We start from the raw sequence: 16,678 nt of genomic DNA, 5'->3' as shown, positions 1-16,678 counted from the left end.
GATATGCCAGATGGCCTGCTTGGCTAATTAAATATAAGATGAAGTTACATGTATTTCTCATGGGTAGAAATGTGAAGAGTTAGAGCGTGGCTTACCTTTACCATGCCAATCAACAAGACTCCAGATGGGGCAGGGTGCCAGGCTGGGTTTCACAGTGAGAAGCCTGGACTAAGGCATCATGAACAGATCTCAGGTGACCCACAACAGACAGGCAGCATGAGACAGAAAAAGACTTATGCTAGTAGCCACTGAAACATCAAGACTGTTTGTTACCAATACTGAAGAGTAGAATTGCTTTTCAACAGAATAAAAGATTTGAGGATATAAATTCCCTTACAATTTAAAGAGAAGCAAAAGATTTGAACATATGCTTCACCAAAGAAGACATGTGAATGGCAAATATGCACATGAAAAGATGTTCAATCTCATTACCCATTAGAGAAATACGAAGCAAAACCACAGTGAGATCAATGAGATACCATAGAATACTTATCAGAATGACTAAAAAAAATACAGACAATACCTGAATACAAAAATGCAATTTAACTAGATCTCTAATATATTAATAGTGGGAATACAAAATGATACATCCACTCTGGAAAGTAATTTGGCCGTGCACTGATAACATTACACACACACTTACTACGTGGCCCAGAAATCACACTCCTAGATATTTACCTTGAATAGTGGTTGGCAAACTACCTCCATCAGTCAAATCCATCTTTTATTTTAAGAGTGCGGTACGCCCGGGCATGGTGGCTCACGCCTGTAATTCCAGCACTTTGTGAGGCCAAGGCAGGCAGATCACGAGGTCAGGAGATCAAGACCATCCTGGCTAACACGGTGAAACCCTGTCTCTACTAAAAATACAAAAAAAAAAATTAGCCAGGCATGGTGGTGGGCGCCTGTAGTCCCAGCTACTCAGGAGGCTGAGGCAGGAGAATGGCATGAACCTGGGTGGTGGGGCTTGCAGTGAGCCAAGATCACGCCACTGCACTCCAGCCTGGACGACAGAGCCAGGTGCCCTCTCAGAAAAAAAAAAAAAAAAAAAAAAAAAAAGCATGTGGTACACATCCACATTCATCCATTTACATATTATCTCTGCCTGTTTTTATACTATAACAGCAGAGTTGAGTAATTGCAACAGAGACCACAAAGTCCACAAATCTTCATATATTTACCATCTGAGAGCCAGGCGTGGTGGCATGCACCTATAGCCCCAGCTACTCTGGAGGCTGAGGCAGGAAGATCACATGAGTTTGGGGCTGCAATGCACTATGATCACACGTATGACAGCTACTGCACTCCAGCCCAGACAACACAGTGAGATCCCGTGACTTTACAAGACAGAAAAATTACCATCTGGCCCTTTATAGATAAAGTTTGCCAACCTCTTCCCTAGAGAAATGAAAATTCATATTTACAAAAAAATATGTACATGGATGTTTATAGCACATCTGTTCATGATCGTTAAAAACTGAAAACAGCCCAAACATCATTCAACTAGTGAATGGATTTACAAACTGTAGTCCATCCATAAAATGGATATTATAGCAACAAAAATGCACCAACTATTAACACAGGCAACAACTTGGATGAATCTCAGAAACATTTCGGTGAGTGACAGGAGTCTGTTTCAAAAGGTCACATGCTGTGTGATTCCATTTATAATACTTTTGTGAAGATAAAACTATAATGATAGAGAACAGATCAGTGGTGTCCAGAGGCTACAGGTCAGGGGGAAATGCGACTACGAAGGCAAGTACGATGGAGTTTTGTGGGATGGTAGGACCAGTTTCCTGACTGGTGGTGGTTACACTAACCTATACATCTGCTAAAACTCACAGACCTGTAGACCAAAAAAGTACATTTTAGCATATATTAAATGTTTAAAGCAGGTGGAGTACTGCTCTCTCCCATGAGGCATATACAAGACCTTTAATAATCTTTTTAGTTCCTAATGAATAATAAATAATACAGCAATCTTGGCCAAGTATTTAATATTTCCTAAGACATACCTCAAGGATATTAGTAAAAACGCAAAACACACCAACTTGCTAATCCAGTAATGAAAGCAAAAAATTATTACTTCGCTAAATGAATAGTCTTAGAATTAGAGTCTGTTCAGAGCAGAATTCCTGATGCTGCAGATTGTTCATCCCCTCTCTGCTTGGGTTACACATGCAGGCTTCCACAAATGGGCCATAGCAGACTATGCCAGGGGCCCAGCTCATGCCATCAAGTGTCAAAAAGGACATGTTTTATTCTCTGAGAGTTTATCTCTGACTGTGTGATGAACACACAGGGGAAGCTAAACAACTGGACCAAAAGGGGTTGAATTTGCAGAGTGGTCCCCCCACCCCCATGAGGGTTTGAAAAGCCTGTTTGCACGATAGATACCAAGAGCTAACAGGTCAGCCTGAGAGTAACATAAGGAAGATGCTAGGAGAGAATCGAAAATGGGCCTGAGCTCCAAGGAACCAGGGGCAAGCAGGTCCTTTCCTAGCCCTGGAGGAGTGAAATAACAGAGAGAGGGAGAAGAGAGACACACTTTGAAAGTGAAAGACAACAGCTTCCAAAAATAAGAAGCCCTGAATGTTCTTGAAATGAAAGAGAACAGTCAGAACCTTCTCACAGGTGTTTATTTGCTCCAGAATATTGATTTTGTACTTGTAGCTAGGAGCAGGCACAAACTCAGCTAGAGGCACTACCTGTGGTATTTAACCAGGCAATCTCCCTTTCTTCTTGTTCCAATTATTGCCCTTTGCCCTTCTTTGCTGGCTCTCCAATCCCTCCGGGCGCATGCGTGTGCACACACAGGCACGTAGTTCCCCACCTCAGCCCCAGCATGTGCTCTAGCACTGCTTTAAGGCATTCTTTTCCATTGTGTCCCCTGACCTCTGTACCCCAGCTCCCCCCATTTTTTGGCTCACATGGTAGGACCTGGCCTCCCACTTTATCTAGTTTCTTCCCCAGGAATAGAGATGGGACAACAGCGAACACTTTGTGGAGAGAAAATCTGCCCAGAGGCTTTGTCTCTGCTAAGTTAGATGCACATTTTTTTCTAACTTGAGATGTAAGCCAGGCTGGATGACATAGTGAATGACAATTGAACTTTCACTTCAACCTGAGGATGAGCTTAACAATATACCATTTGCCAAATGAAGAACTTATCTCATAATCGTGTTTGAAAGCCCTGGTGATACATTTGAAAAATTGATGTTGTCTTGTGGATGCTAAATATCCCAGTAAGCTCAGGGTATTCAAACCAACTCCATGAATCAGGGCATCTGCAGAAGGCAGCAATGAGAATGGGTGCCCCTTGCTAAAGGGGAAGATAGAGTGCCCCACGCCAAGTACGAAAGGACTTAGAGTGTAAGGAGTCTTTGCACCAGACACTGTGTTAAGCATTTATATGTCTGACAGTTCAAACACATTCGAATGTTCAGCAATACATCAGGAAAGTAATATTACTCCCATTTTACAGGTAAGAAAACTAAGGCTTACAATCTTTTATAGATATATATTTTTGTTTGTTTTTGTTTTTGTTTTTGTTTTGAGATAGAGTCTCGCTCTGTTGCCAGGCTGGAGAGCAGTGGCGCGATCTCGGCTCACTGCAACCTCCACCTCCCGGGTTCAAGTGATTCTCCTGCCTCAGCTTCCTGAGTAGCTGGGATTACAGGTGCCTGCCACCACACCTGGCTAATTTTTGTAATTTTAGTAGAAAAAGCGTTTCACCATGTTGGCCAGGCTGGTCTCAAACTCCTGACCTTGTGATCCATCTACCTCAGCTTCCCAAAGTTCACAGGCCAGAATAACTGGACCCTTGGGGAACACAGCCACCTCAAAAGAAAGACAACTAGAGAGCACTTGCCAAAGTATGGGAACAAAATAAGAAATCACATGCCATCCAAATGAAGTATGAAAGGTAGAATAGTAGAAGTACACAACAGATCAAATACATAGTAGAATAGCTACATCTTAAAAACAAGTTATTAATGAAGGAAAGATCAGATGGAGGAATTCTTGCAGACAGAGGGATAGCAGGAAATGATTTAAAAAGATGGGAAATGTAGAAGCAACGCCGAGGTAAGTAGAAAGTGTAACGTTAGCCTAGAGAAAGGATGAGAAGACCTAAAGTCAGGCAAGCAAATTTATTAACCTGCCGGGCTGCTCCTTAACAGTCAGAGGAGGCAGCACCTGAGCTTACAGGCTAGGGGGTGTAAGTATTTTCTGGAGAGGGTGTGGGGGTGTTTAGGGGCTTTTGGGGTGTGCCTACATCTGCAATTGTCAGTTCTTGCCTTACTTGGCTCAGGGTATCAGGATATGGTTTAGCCTGGGAGTGGTTATAGCTGTACCTGTCATTCTGGGAACTTGGGGCAGGGGCAACTTTTTGGAAGAAATATAAACTGCATTTAGGGGAGGGGGCTTGTTGCATTCTTTTGGGGTCCTTAACATTCCAGCCTTTTAGTAGGTAACAGAAGAGGGGCACCGTTGTCATCCGGCTGCTTCCTGCTGGGTAGGGGCGACGGTTAGTGGGAGAGGCTGGATGGTAGGGACTGCCATTCCTGGAGCTGTCGGTGTCCTTGGAGTAGCATCATGCCTTGTACTGTTCCATGGGTGAAGGCTCTAATACCATCTCGTAAAACCTGGTTAAGGAGACGTAAGAGGCAGGGGCCAAATGCTAAAAGGAGAAAAACGGTTATGGCAGGGCCTAGGAGGGGCAGTAGCCAGGGTGCCTAGGAATTACAAAACTACTGGGACCAGGACTCTGAAAGGCATTGACTGATTTTAGAAGCTTTTTATTATTATTATTATTATACTTTAAGTTCTAGGGTACATGTGCATAACGTGCAGGTTTGTTACATATGTATACTTGTGCCATGTTGCTGTGCTGCACCCATCAACTCGTCAGCACCCATCAACTCGTCATTTACATCAGGTATAACTCCCAATGCAATCCCTCCCCCCCCTCCCCCTCCCCCCCTCCCCCCTCCCCCCTCCCCCCTCCCCCCCCCTCCTCTCCGTCCTCCCCCCCCTCCTCCCCCCTCCTCCCCCCCTCCCCCCCCTCCCCCCCTCCCCCCCCTCCCCCCCTTCCCCCTCCTCCCCCCCCCCCCCCTCCCCCCCCATGATAGGCCCAGGTGTGTGATGTTCCCCTTCCCGAGTCCAAGTGATCTCATTGTTCAGTTCCCACCTATGAGTGAGAACACGCGGTGTTTGGTTTTCTGTTCTTGTCAGGAAACAACAGGTGCTGGAGAGGATGTGGAGAAATAGGAACACTTTTACACTGTTGGTGGGACTGTAAACTAGTTCAACCATTGTGGAAAACAGTATGGCGATTCCTCAAGGATCTAGAACTAGATGTACCATATGACCCAGCCATCCCATTACTGGGTATATACCCAAAGAAGCTTTTTTATTTAACTGTCAGGCAGCATCTCGTACAATTCCTGACTGGTTAGTATAGAAACAGCATTCTTAAAGAGATGCACAGTCCACCTTTTTCGGCAGCGAGGAGATCTAAACTTTGACAGTTTTGAAGAGTTACTGCTGCTAAAGAGTCTATTTGGGCCCCCACTGGCTGCTCTGAAAAGCCATCTTTGCATTGTTCCTCCTCCGCCTCTGCCGCGCGCCTCCTCCGCGGCCGCGGACTCCGGCAGCTTTATCGCCAGAGTCCCTGAACTCTCGCTTTCTTTTAAAATCCCCTGCATCGCATCACCGGCGTGCCCCACCATGTCAGACGCAGCCGTAGACACCAGCTCCGAAATCACCACCAAGGACTTAAAGGAGAAGAAGGAAGTTGTGGAAGAGGCAGAAAATGGAAGAGACGCCCCTGCTAACGGGAATGCTGAGAATGAGGAAAATGGGGAGCGAGAGGCTGACAATGAGGTAGAGGAAGAAGAGGAAGAAGGTGGGGAGGAAGAGGAGGAGGAAGAAGAAGGTGATGGTGAGGAAGAGGATGGAGATGAAGATGAGGAAGCTGAGTCAGCTGCGGGCAAGCGGGCAGCTGAAGATGATGAGGATGACGATGTTGATACCAAGAAGCAGAAGACCGACGAGGATGACTAGACAGCAAAAAAGGAAAAGTTAAACTAAAAAAAAAAAGGCCGCCGTGACCTATTCACCCTCCACTTCCCGTCTCAGAATCTAAAAGTGGTCACCTTCGAGTAGAGAGGCCCGCCCGCCCGCCCACCGTGGGCAGTGCCACCCGCAGATGACACGCGCTCTCCACCACCCAACCCAAACCATGAGAATTTGCAACAGGGGAGGAAAAAAGAACCAAAACTTCCAAGGCCCTGCTTTTTTTCTTAAAAGTACTTTAAAAAGGAAATTTGTTTGTATTTTTTATTTACATTTTATATTTTTGTACATATTGTTAGGGTCAGCCATTTTTAATGATCTCAGATGACCAAACCAGCCTTCCGAGCGTTCTCTGTCCTACTTCTGACTTTACTTGTGGTGTGACCGTGTTCATTATAATCTCAAAGGAGAAAAAAAACCTTGTAAAAAAAGCAAAAACGACAAGAGAAAAACAATCTTATTCCGAGCATTCCAGTAACTTTTTTGTGTATGTACTTAGCTGTACTATAAGTAGTTGGTTTGTATGAGATGGTTAAAAAGGCCAAAGATAAAAGGTTTCATTTTTTTCCTTTTTTGTCTATGAAGTTGCTGTTTATTTTTTTTGGCCTGTTTGATGTATGTGTGAAACAATGTTGTCCAACAATAAACAGGAATTTTATTTTGCTGAGTTGTTCTAACAAAAAAAAAAAAAAAGAGTCTATTTGGGATTGGAGAGTAAGGATGGATTTGGCTACGTCTTGTAGGCTGTCTGAGAGATCTTTTGAAAGGAGTGATAGTGGGACAGGAAGGTGGACAAGCCTGCTATCTTTGTTCCTGTCTCAGTGGCAATTCTTAGTCCTATAAGCAGGGGTGTTAGCTGTACGGCTCTGTGTTGATGGACTTGAGCTTTAATAAGGACTGGTAAACTCTGATTTCCAGGGGCAATGTCAGTTTTGGGGCTTAAGAAGACTAGGGTGCAAGTACCAGTCTAATTCATAGGGAGGCACACATAGATTGAAGTTCCGCACAAGAAAAATATACTTTGGCTAGGCAGACAGAACTGGCTATGTCTTTTAGTAAGGCAAATAGGTGCAGGGAAGAGAAATATGGGCAAAGGAGAAGATACAGGGGGTAGGCACTAATATGGAAAGATTAGTGAAGGGATGTTAGAATTTCTTTGGTTTGTTCTTGGGGGAGGATGAGTTTTTGATTTTTCACTGGCCAGTTTCCTTGGAAGGAAGCTCCTTGTTGTAGTAGCGAAGCTTTTTTGGTGGGAGAATATTGGGGTTGGATTGTGGGAGTAATGAGGAGGAAGGCAGGTGCAGAAGAAAGGGAGAGTTCCTTTGCTACCTTATTGGCCTTTCTGTTCCCTCTTAAGATCTCATCTGATCCTATTTGATGTCCCTGACAGTGTGTAACTCCCACTTTAGTGGGGAGGTTCACAGCCTGAAGGAGTTGGTAAATGAGGGGTCTGTTAGTGATGGGGGTGCCTTTGGCAGTAAGGAATCCTCTCTCCTGCCAGATGGTGGCATGGGAATACAGAATGTGAGGTGTATTTGGAGTCTGTGTAAATGTTGGCTCATTTGCATTTGGAAAGAGTTAGGGCCCTAGTGAGGGCTATGAGTACTGCCTTTTGGGAGGAGGTTTTGGGCATAGGGGCTTGGCTTTAATTACTCAGTTAAGAGAAACGACCATACATCTAGCCACTTTGGGGGAGTCAGTGGGCCCGCAGGAAGAGCCATCTATGAATAGTTGGTCATTGGGGTTGGTGAGAGGCTCAGAGATGTTTCGAAAATGTGGCTGTAGGTGGTCTAGGATGTCAGTGCAAGAATGAGTAGGAGAGGAAGAGGACATGGGGAGTAAGGACACCGGGTTGAGGGGAGCACTTTTGGCAAGACAGAATTCGGGATTTTCAATAAAGAGGGCATGGAGTGAGTGGATCCGGGAAGGAGAAAAGGAGCTTAATCCTCCAGAAGAGAGGAGATCTCATTAATTGTGATGACTGTGGACAGTGGTGTTTTGGCCGAATGTAAGTTTCTTGCTTTCCAGAGCTAAAATGGCCACTGCTACTAGTGCTGTAAGACAGGTTGGCCACCCTTTGACTGTTGTCTAGTTGTTCAGAGAGGTAAGCTACAGGGGCAAAGGAAGGAGGATTTCTTTCCTGTTGCCCTAAGACACCGAGGGATATCCCTTGGCTTTCAGCAGTATAGAGAGTGAAAGATTTGGAGATATCAGGTAAGGACAGGGCTGGGGCAGTCATAAAAGCAGTTTGGGGCTTGTGGAAACTGAGGAGTATGTTATGTGAGGGGCTCAGGGGTTCACTGAGGGTGGCTTTGGCTGCTTTATAGAGGGGGCAAGCTAGGAGGGCAAAGTTGGGAATCTATATCCTAACGAAGCCTGTCAGTCCTAAGAAAGAGAGAATTTTACTCTTAGAGGAAGGTGGAGGTAGGCTGTCTATTAAGGCTGCCCATGCTGGGGTCATGGCTCAGGCCCTGGGAGAGAGTTGGACTCCTAAGTATGTTACTGTTGGGTTGGAGAGTTGTGCTTTGAAAGGGGAGAACTTATATCCTTTATTAGCAAGAGAGTTTAGAAGGGTAATAGTGTAAGTTTGAGAGTCTTCTAGGAGGGGCTACAGAGAAGGAGGTCATCCACATATTGAAGAAGACGGCTGGGGTAAAGGTCTAAGGAGGTGAGGTCTCAGGCTAGGGCTTGTTCAAAGAAATGAGGACTATCTCTGAAGCCTTGGGAGAGGACAGTCCATGTGAGTTGTTGTGATTGAAGGGTCTCAGGGTCAGTCCAGGTGAAAGCAAAAAGGTTTTGGGAATCAGGGTGTAAGGGAATGGTAAAGAAGGCATCCTTTAGGTCAATGGCGGTATGGTGGGTACTGTTGGAGGGGACAAGAGAGAGAAGTGTATAGGGGTTAGGGACTACAGGATGAGTAGGGACAACAGCCTAATTGATGGCTCAGAGGTACTGGACGAGTCGGTACAAGCCATCTGATTTCTTAACAGGGAGGATGGGGGTGTTATATGGAGAGTGAGTTGGTCTAAGGAGACCACACAAGCAGAACTTGTTTATAATGGCCTGTAGGCCTTTTTGGTGGGTGAGAGAGGTGGGGTATTGGGGAACATTGGGAAATTTGGAGGGGTCTTTTAATTAGATTTTGATGGGATAATGGTGAGCAGCTAGGGACGGGGTGGTGGTGTCCCACACTACTGGGTTAACAAGAGAGGTGGGAAATGGGTACTGGGGAGAGGATTCAGGGGTCAGACTAGCAGAAAGGAGCAGATGAAAAAAACTCACATAGATAAAAATCTATATGTTTAAGAAAAAGCCAAAGAAAAATTCTAAATGTGGTCATTACTTTAAAACATTGTAGAAAAAGAATTACATCTACTAATACAATTTCTTTTTGTTTTGTTTTGTTTTGTTTTGTTTTTTGAGATGGAGTCTTGCTCTAACACCAGGCTGTAGTGCAGTGGCACGATCTCGGCTCACTGCGGCCTCTGGCTCCCTGATTCAAGCAATTCTCCTGCCTCAGCCTCCGAAGTAGCTGGGATTACAGTCACGCGCCACCACACCCAGCTAATTTTTTTTTTGTTTTTAGTAGAGATGGAGTTTCACCATATTGGTCAGGATGGTCTCGATCTCCTGACCTTGTGATCTGCCCACCTCAGCCTCCCAAAGTGCTGGGATTACAGGCGTGAGTCACCGCGCCCAGCCACAATTTCTAAATTAACACAAATTCAGCACAACCCCAGTCAAGCTTAAGAAATCTTAATGTAAAATGTACAGGAAGGAATGAAAGGCTCACAACAACCAAGCCAATCTGAAAAAGCAGCAGCTATGGGACCTGCTCTGCCAGCCAGCAGGACGGCCCCAGAGCAGGACCAATGCCCCCAGGTGGCATGTCACCAGAGTAGACACACAGTCAGGGAACAGAACAGAAAGCCCAAAGACTGGAGGCCGAGTATGTGGAAACTTCGTATATGATAAAGTAGCCATCTCAAATCAATGGGGAAAGCACTGATGGCTAATAGATCATATTTTTAAAATGGCTTTAGCTTAACATATGGAAAAAATAAAGCTGAATTCCAGTCTATCGACTTATGCAAAGGAGGAATCTAGGTAAACACTAAATGTGAGAGGTAAAAGTGTAGGGATAAGAGTGTATTCCATTCAGTCAGGCAAGTTGGCTCATGCCTGTAATCCCAGCTATTTGGGAGGCCAAGATGGGTGCATTGCTTGTGGTCTGGAGTTCGAGACCAGTCTGGCCAACATAGTAAAACCCCGTCTCTACTAAAAATACAAAAATTAGCCAGGCATGGTGGCATGCACCTGTAATCCCAGCTACTCAGGAGGCTGAAGCAGGAGAATCACTTGAACCCAGGAGGTGTAGGTTGCAGTGACCCAAGATGGCAGCACTACAGTCCAGCCTGGGTGACAGAGTGAGACTCCATCTCAAGAAAAAAAAAAAGTGCATTCCATTCAAAAAGATGATAACCTGTTTTTGTAACCTAATGACAAAAGAGATTTTAAAGCAAAACTTCAAACACACAAAACATGATGCAAAAATACTTAACGAATACATCAATATTAAAATTTTCTGTTTAGCAACAAGCACCATGAAAAATGTTCATAGATGACAGAATGGAAAAAGTTATTTGTGATGTCTAAAACTAAAAAGGGAGAATATTCAGAATGCACAAGAAATTCTCAAATCAGCAAGGAAAAGATAATAATCCAGAGAAATGGACAAAGAAGACCTAGGGGAAGGCAATTTTCAGAAGATAAAACCCCCAAAATGAACAAGTCTTTGAAGAGATGCTCAAAATCATGAATAAGAGTAAATACAAATGAAAAGAATGAGCTATAACTTTGTATCTGTTAAGCAAAAGTTAGGAAGCCAGGTAATACCCTGCTGGTGAACTGTAGACAAGCACAGCAATTCAGAAGAGCGCTCTGACAATCCTTAATCGAAATAAGTAAACAAACATTATTTGACCCAGAAATTCCACCTGTAGCTACATACTCCAAAAACACGTATAAGCAGTTCCGTAAGACAACATGTACAAAAATATTCATATTCATGTTTTCTGCAGCCTTATTTGTGCTGGATGGGAGTTGAAGGTTGTCTGGGTTCCCACTGCTAGGAGAATAAATAGGTAAAAATGTAGTGGATGCACATCTTGGGATATTAGAAAGCAATTTGCTAGAAGCAACAGGTTTATACTGGTGTGCAGGTATCTTTAAAATATTGTGCTTAAAGGAAGAAAGTAAACAAATGGCTAACCTAACAAATGACTAAACCTAACTCAATACAATTTATATGAATTTAAAAATACACGCACTCAAAATAAAAATATTCATTGTTCAAGAGGACATGCAAACCAAAAGATACAAGTTCAGTGTCATTAATTCTAACAAGAGGAGAGAGATGAGAGATGGGACCGGTACCGGTCCATGGCCTGTTAGGAACAGGGCCACAAAGCAAGAAGTAGGCAGCATGTGAGTGAGTGAAGTTTCATCTGTATTTACAGCCTCCCTCCATCGCTGCCCAAGCTCCACATCCTGTCAGATCAGCAGTGCCATTAGATTCTCATAGGAACACAAACCCTATTGTGAACAGCACATGCAAGGGATCTAGGTTTCACGCTCCTTATGAGAATCTAATGCCTGATGATCTGTCACTGGCTACCATCCTCCCTAGATGGGACTGTCTAGTTGCAGGAAAACAAGCTCAGGGCTCCCACTGATTCTACATTATGGTGAGTTGTATAATTACTTCATTATATATTACAATGTAATAATAATATAAATAAAGTGCACAATAAATGTAATGTGCTTGAATCAACCCAAAACCATCCACTGCACTGCCCCCTCCCTCCGTCTGAAAAAAAATTGTCTTGCATGAAACTGGTCCCTGATGCCAAAAAGGTTGGGGACCCCCTGCCCTAAACTATCACCTCAAGCTTCTCTACCTTCTGGGTAGATAATTCCACCTCTTCCACTTCCCAGCACTCCTGGGTCTATTGGAAAAGGTCTAAATAGAGAAAATACACAATGGCAATCCCTAAAACTGTAAGAATTGACACTGATCAAATCACCAGGCAATCTCAATCTTTACATGCCCATAAGTCTCATTCATAAACACTGGAAAGTAGTGATGAGGAGGAACAAGATAGTCTCCTTGCCTGGATCCTCCATCAAGGACATCTGCTATGGGTACTGCTTCCAAGTTTGGGTGCCATTCCACTTAGAATTTCTCTGAGTATTCCATGCTCTGCTGCCCTCAAGGCTTATGCTGTCATGTCTTCAGGCGGATATGTAAGAACATGCGAGTGAGGCAAAGCACTACACAAATTAAAGGCACTGTGACCAGGTCTCAGCCACATTACTACTTGACATGAACATCATTCATTGCTCTCTCAATTCCCCACACATTCTCTCCAATCATAAAACACGACTAAACAAAGAATGAGCCAGAATACTGTAGTAAAACATTACAAAAATTCTTAAATCAGTGAAAAATTACACATACACAGGAATCCCCTATAATTCCCAAGGACAGGCCATAATTGAAAAAACTAATAAAACACTCAAAGCTCAATGGGCGAAACAAATAAAGGAAAAAGGAGTATAACACTCCCCAGATGCAACTTAACCTAGCACTCTATACTTTACACTTTTTAAACATTTATAAAAATCAGACCGCTACTTCTGCAAAACAACATTTTACTGGGGAAAAAAAAACAGCCCACATAAAGAAAAACTGATTTGGTAAAAAGACATCAAAAATAGGACATGGAAAATAGGGAAGGTGATAACATGGGAAGAGGCTTTGCTTGTGTTTCACCAGGAGAAAAATCAGCTTCCTGTTTGGATACCCACTAGACATCTAAAGTTCTACAATAAACCCATTGGAGATGCAGAAAAAGACACCTCCACAGACACAGAAAACCGGCAATCGACTATCACTGACTCGCCAGGTAAACAAAAATGGTTATATCAGAGGAAGAGATGAAGTTGCCATCCACCAAGAAAGCGGAGCCGCTGACTTGGGCCCAATTAAAGAAGCTGTCACAGTTAGTTTAAAAAAAAAAAAAAAAAGCCTAAAAAACACAAGGGTAACATGAACTCCAGAGAATATGCTGCTTGCAGCTTTGATGATTATATCAACGGTGATGTCTCCCCATGTCTGCAGAAGCAGCTGCAGCTAATTATACTTACTTGACCTATGTGCCTTTCCCATCCTTAATTCCGGCAGTCACATGGATGGATAATCCTATTGAAGTATATGTTAATAACAGTGCATGGGTACCAGGCCCCACAGATGATCGTTGCGCTGCCCAACCTAAAAAAGAAGGAATAATGATAAATATTTCCATTGGGTATCATTATCCTCCTATTTACCTAGGGAAGGCACCAGGATGTTTAATGCCTACAACCCAAAATTGGTTAGTAGAAGTACCTACTGTCAGTGCCACCAGTAGATTTACTTATCACATGGTAAATGGAATGTCACTCGGGCCACAGATAAATAATTTAAAGGACTCTTCTTGTCAAAGATCATTAAAATTTAGGCCTAAGGGGAAGCCTTGCCCCAAGGAAATTCCCAAAGAATCAAAGGCCCGGAAGTCTTAGTTTGGAAAGAATGTGTGGCTAATAACGGTGGTGGTATTACAAAACAATAAATTTGGAACTATTACAGACTGGGCCCCTCGAGGCCAATTATATTATAATTGTACGGACCAGACTCACTCATGTTCACAGGCCCCATCCATCTGCCCCATTAATCCGGCTACGATAGTGATTTAACTGAAAAGCTGGACCAGGTTTATAGAAGGTTAAAATCACCCTATCCATGGAAATGGGGTGAAAAGGTAATTTCATCACCTCGACCAAAGTTAGTTAGTCCTGTTACTGGTCCTGAACATCCAGAATAATGGAAGCTTACTGTGTTCTCGCACCACATTAGAATTTGGTCTGGAAATCAAGCTATAGGAACAAGAGATCGTAAGCCATATTATACTATCCACCTAAATTCCAATCTGACAATTCCTTCGCAGAGTTGTGTAAAACCCCCTTATGTGCTAGTTGTAGGAAACATAATTATTAAACCAGATTCCCAAACTACAACTGTGAAAATTGTAGATTGTTTCCTTGCATTGATTCAACTTTTAAGTGGTAGCACCATATTCTGCTGGTGAGGGCAAGAGAGGGCGTGTGGATCCCTGTGTCCATAGACCGACCATGGGAAGCTTCGTCATCCATCTGTATTTTAACAAAAGTATTAAAAGGAGTTCTAACTAGATCCAAAAGATTTATTTTTACTTTGATTGCAGTGATTATGGGCCTTACTGCAGTCACAGCTACTGCTGCAGCTGCTGTTCAAACTGCAGAATATGTAAATAATTGGCAAAAGAATTCCTCAAAATAGTGGAATTCTCAGACCCAAATAAATCAAAATTGGCAAACCAAATTAATGATCTTAGACAAACTGTCATTTGGATGGGAGATAGGCTCATGTGCTTGAAATATCTTTTTCAGTTACAGTGTGACTAGAATATGTCAGATTTCTGTATTACACTCCAAGCCCATAATGAGTCTGAGCATCACTGGGACATGGTTAAATGCCATCTACAAGAAAGAGAAAATAATTTTACTTTAGATATTTCAAAATTAAAAGAACAAATTTTTGAGGTATCAAAAGCCCATTTAAATGTGGTGCCAGGAACTGAGGCAATCGTGAAAGCTGCTGGTGGCCTCACAAATCTTAACCCCGTCACTTGGGTTAAAACCATCAAAAGTTCCACTATTGTAAATTCTGTATCAATCCTTGCATGCCTGTTCTGTCTGTTGTTAGTCTACAGGTATATCCAGCAGCTCCGAAGAGACAGCAACCCGCAAAAACGAGACATAATGACGATGGCGGTTTTGTCAAAAAGAAAAGGGGGATATGTCGGGCAAAGAGAGATCAGACTGTGACTGTGTCTATGTAGAAAAGGAAGACATAACAAACTCCATTTTGATCTGTACCCTTAACAATTGTTTTGCCTTGAGATGCTGTTAATCTGTCACTTTAGCCCCAACCTTGTGCTCACAAAAACACGTATTCTATGGAATAAAGGTTAAGGGATCTAGGGCTGTGCAGGATGTGCCTTGTTAACAATATGTTTACGGGGCAGTACGCTTGGTAAAAGTCATCGCCATTCTCCATTCTCGATAAACCAGGGGCACAATGCACTGCGGAAAGCCGCAGGGACCTCTGCCCTGGAAAGTCGGGTATTGTCCAGGGTTTCTCCCCACTGAGATAGCCTGAGATATGGCCTCATGGGATGGGAAGGACCTGACCGTCCCCCAGCCTGACACCCGTGAAGGGTCTGTGGTGAGGAGGATTAGTGAAAGAGGAAGGTCTCTTGCAGATGAGATAAGAGAAAGGCCTCTGTCTCCTGCCTGCCCCTGGGACATTATACAGAATGTCTCGGTATAAAACCCGATTGTACATTTGTTCTATTCTGAGATAGGAGAAAAACCGCCCTGTGGCAGGAGGTGACACATGCTGGTGGCAATGCTGCTCTGTTATTCTTTACTACACTAAAATGTTTGGGTGGAGAGAAGCATAAATCTGGCCCACGTGCACATCCAGGCATAGTACCTTCCCTTGAACTTGTGACACAGATTCCTTTGCTCACATGTTTTCTTGCTGACCTTCTCCCCACTATCACCCTATTCTCCTGCCGCATTCCCCTTGCTGAGATAGTGAAAATACTAATCAATAAATACTGAGGGAAATCAGAGACCACTGCTGGTGTACATCCTCTGTATGCTGAGCACTGGTCTTCTGGGCCCACTGTTCTTTCTCTGTCCTTTGTCTCTGTGTCTTATTTCTTTTCTCAGTCTCTCATCCCACCTGATGAGAAATACCTACAGGTGTGGAGGGGTAGGCCACCCCTTCATCTTCCAAATATTGCACAGAAAATGCATGTACTAAAAATTAATTCACTGTTTATCTAAAATTCAAATTTAACTGGGCTTCCTGTATCTATATTTGCTGCAGCTGGAAGCTCTACATGACCCACCATTTGACACAGCTTTTCATTTTTTCTGAGAATGTAAGAGGTTCTTAGGTTGTGTTTTAAGGAATTGTCTGAAATTACAGATTGCCTACATCCTTGCTTCCCCTCACTAAGAACTCACAATTACCCTCAATCTCTGAAGCTGATTAAAGTATTATCGCAAAGAGTAATATAATTCACTTGAGTTTCATTTTCTCCCTACTCAGCTTCTGGAATAGTGCACTGCAAATAGAATGACCTTAAGGCCATCTAAATAGAGGAAGGGAGAAAAGTTATGAATAAACCATAGATATTTATCAATAATTAAACAATCTGGATTTGATTCCAGTTTTAATTATGTGGACTTGTTAGTTCTTCCTCTTGCTTTGGTTTCAAGTACTGAACAACAAATAAGTAATTTATAATAACCCTATGCTAAATATTGATTCAAAGATCAAAGACCATTTCGATTCAAATTTTTCAACACAGGCTTAGTTCACTCTCCAATGGGTGTCTTTTTGTTTTTTTCTTTTTGAGACGGAGTCTTGCTCTGTCGCCCA

At 43.2% G+C, this 16,678-nt stretch overlaps 2 protein-coding genes and 1 pseudogene across 2 annotated transcripts in view; all 3 read left to right on the top strand.

Moving 5' to 3' along the window:
• Positions 1–16,678, top strand: part of GCC2 (GRIP and coiled-coil domain containing 2) — a 673,733-nt gene that overhangs the window by 519,128 nt on the left and 137,927 nt on the right. The window lies entirely within an intron of this gene.
• LOC126933436 (prothymosin alpha-like) lies at positions 5,575–6,754 on the top strand. The gene has a single exon (XM_050753147.1). The coding sequence runs from the start codon at positions 5,734–5,736 to the stop codon at positions 6,067–6,069; it is 336 nt and encodes a 111-aa protein (XP_050609104.1). The 5' UTR covers positions 5,575–5,733; the 3' UTR covers positions 6,070–6,754.
• Positions 11,444–15,185, top strand: LOC126934387 (endogenous retrovirus group K member 7 Env polyprotein-like; annotated as a pseudogene).

This window comes from Macaca thibetana, chromosome 13 (assembly GCF_024542745.1).
Source record: "Macaca thibetana thibetana isolate TM-01 chromosome 13, ASM2454274v1, whole genome shotgun sequence".
In the NCBI taxonomy this organism is placed as follows: Eukaryota; Metazoa; Chordata; class Mammalia; order Primates; family Cercopithecidae; genus Macaca; species Macaca thibetana.
The sequence above is the reverse complement of the archived record's forward strand: the minus strand, read 5'-3'. Positions and strand labels throughout refer to the sequence as shown.

Coding starts and splice junctions, on each gene's coding strand:
- LOC126933436 (XM_050753147.1), top strand. CDS start 5,734: ATGTCAGACGCAGCCGTAGACACCAGCTCCGAAATCACCACCAAGGAC.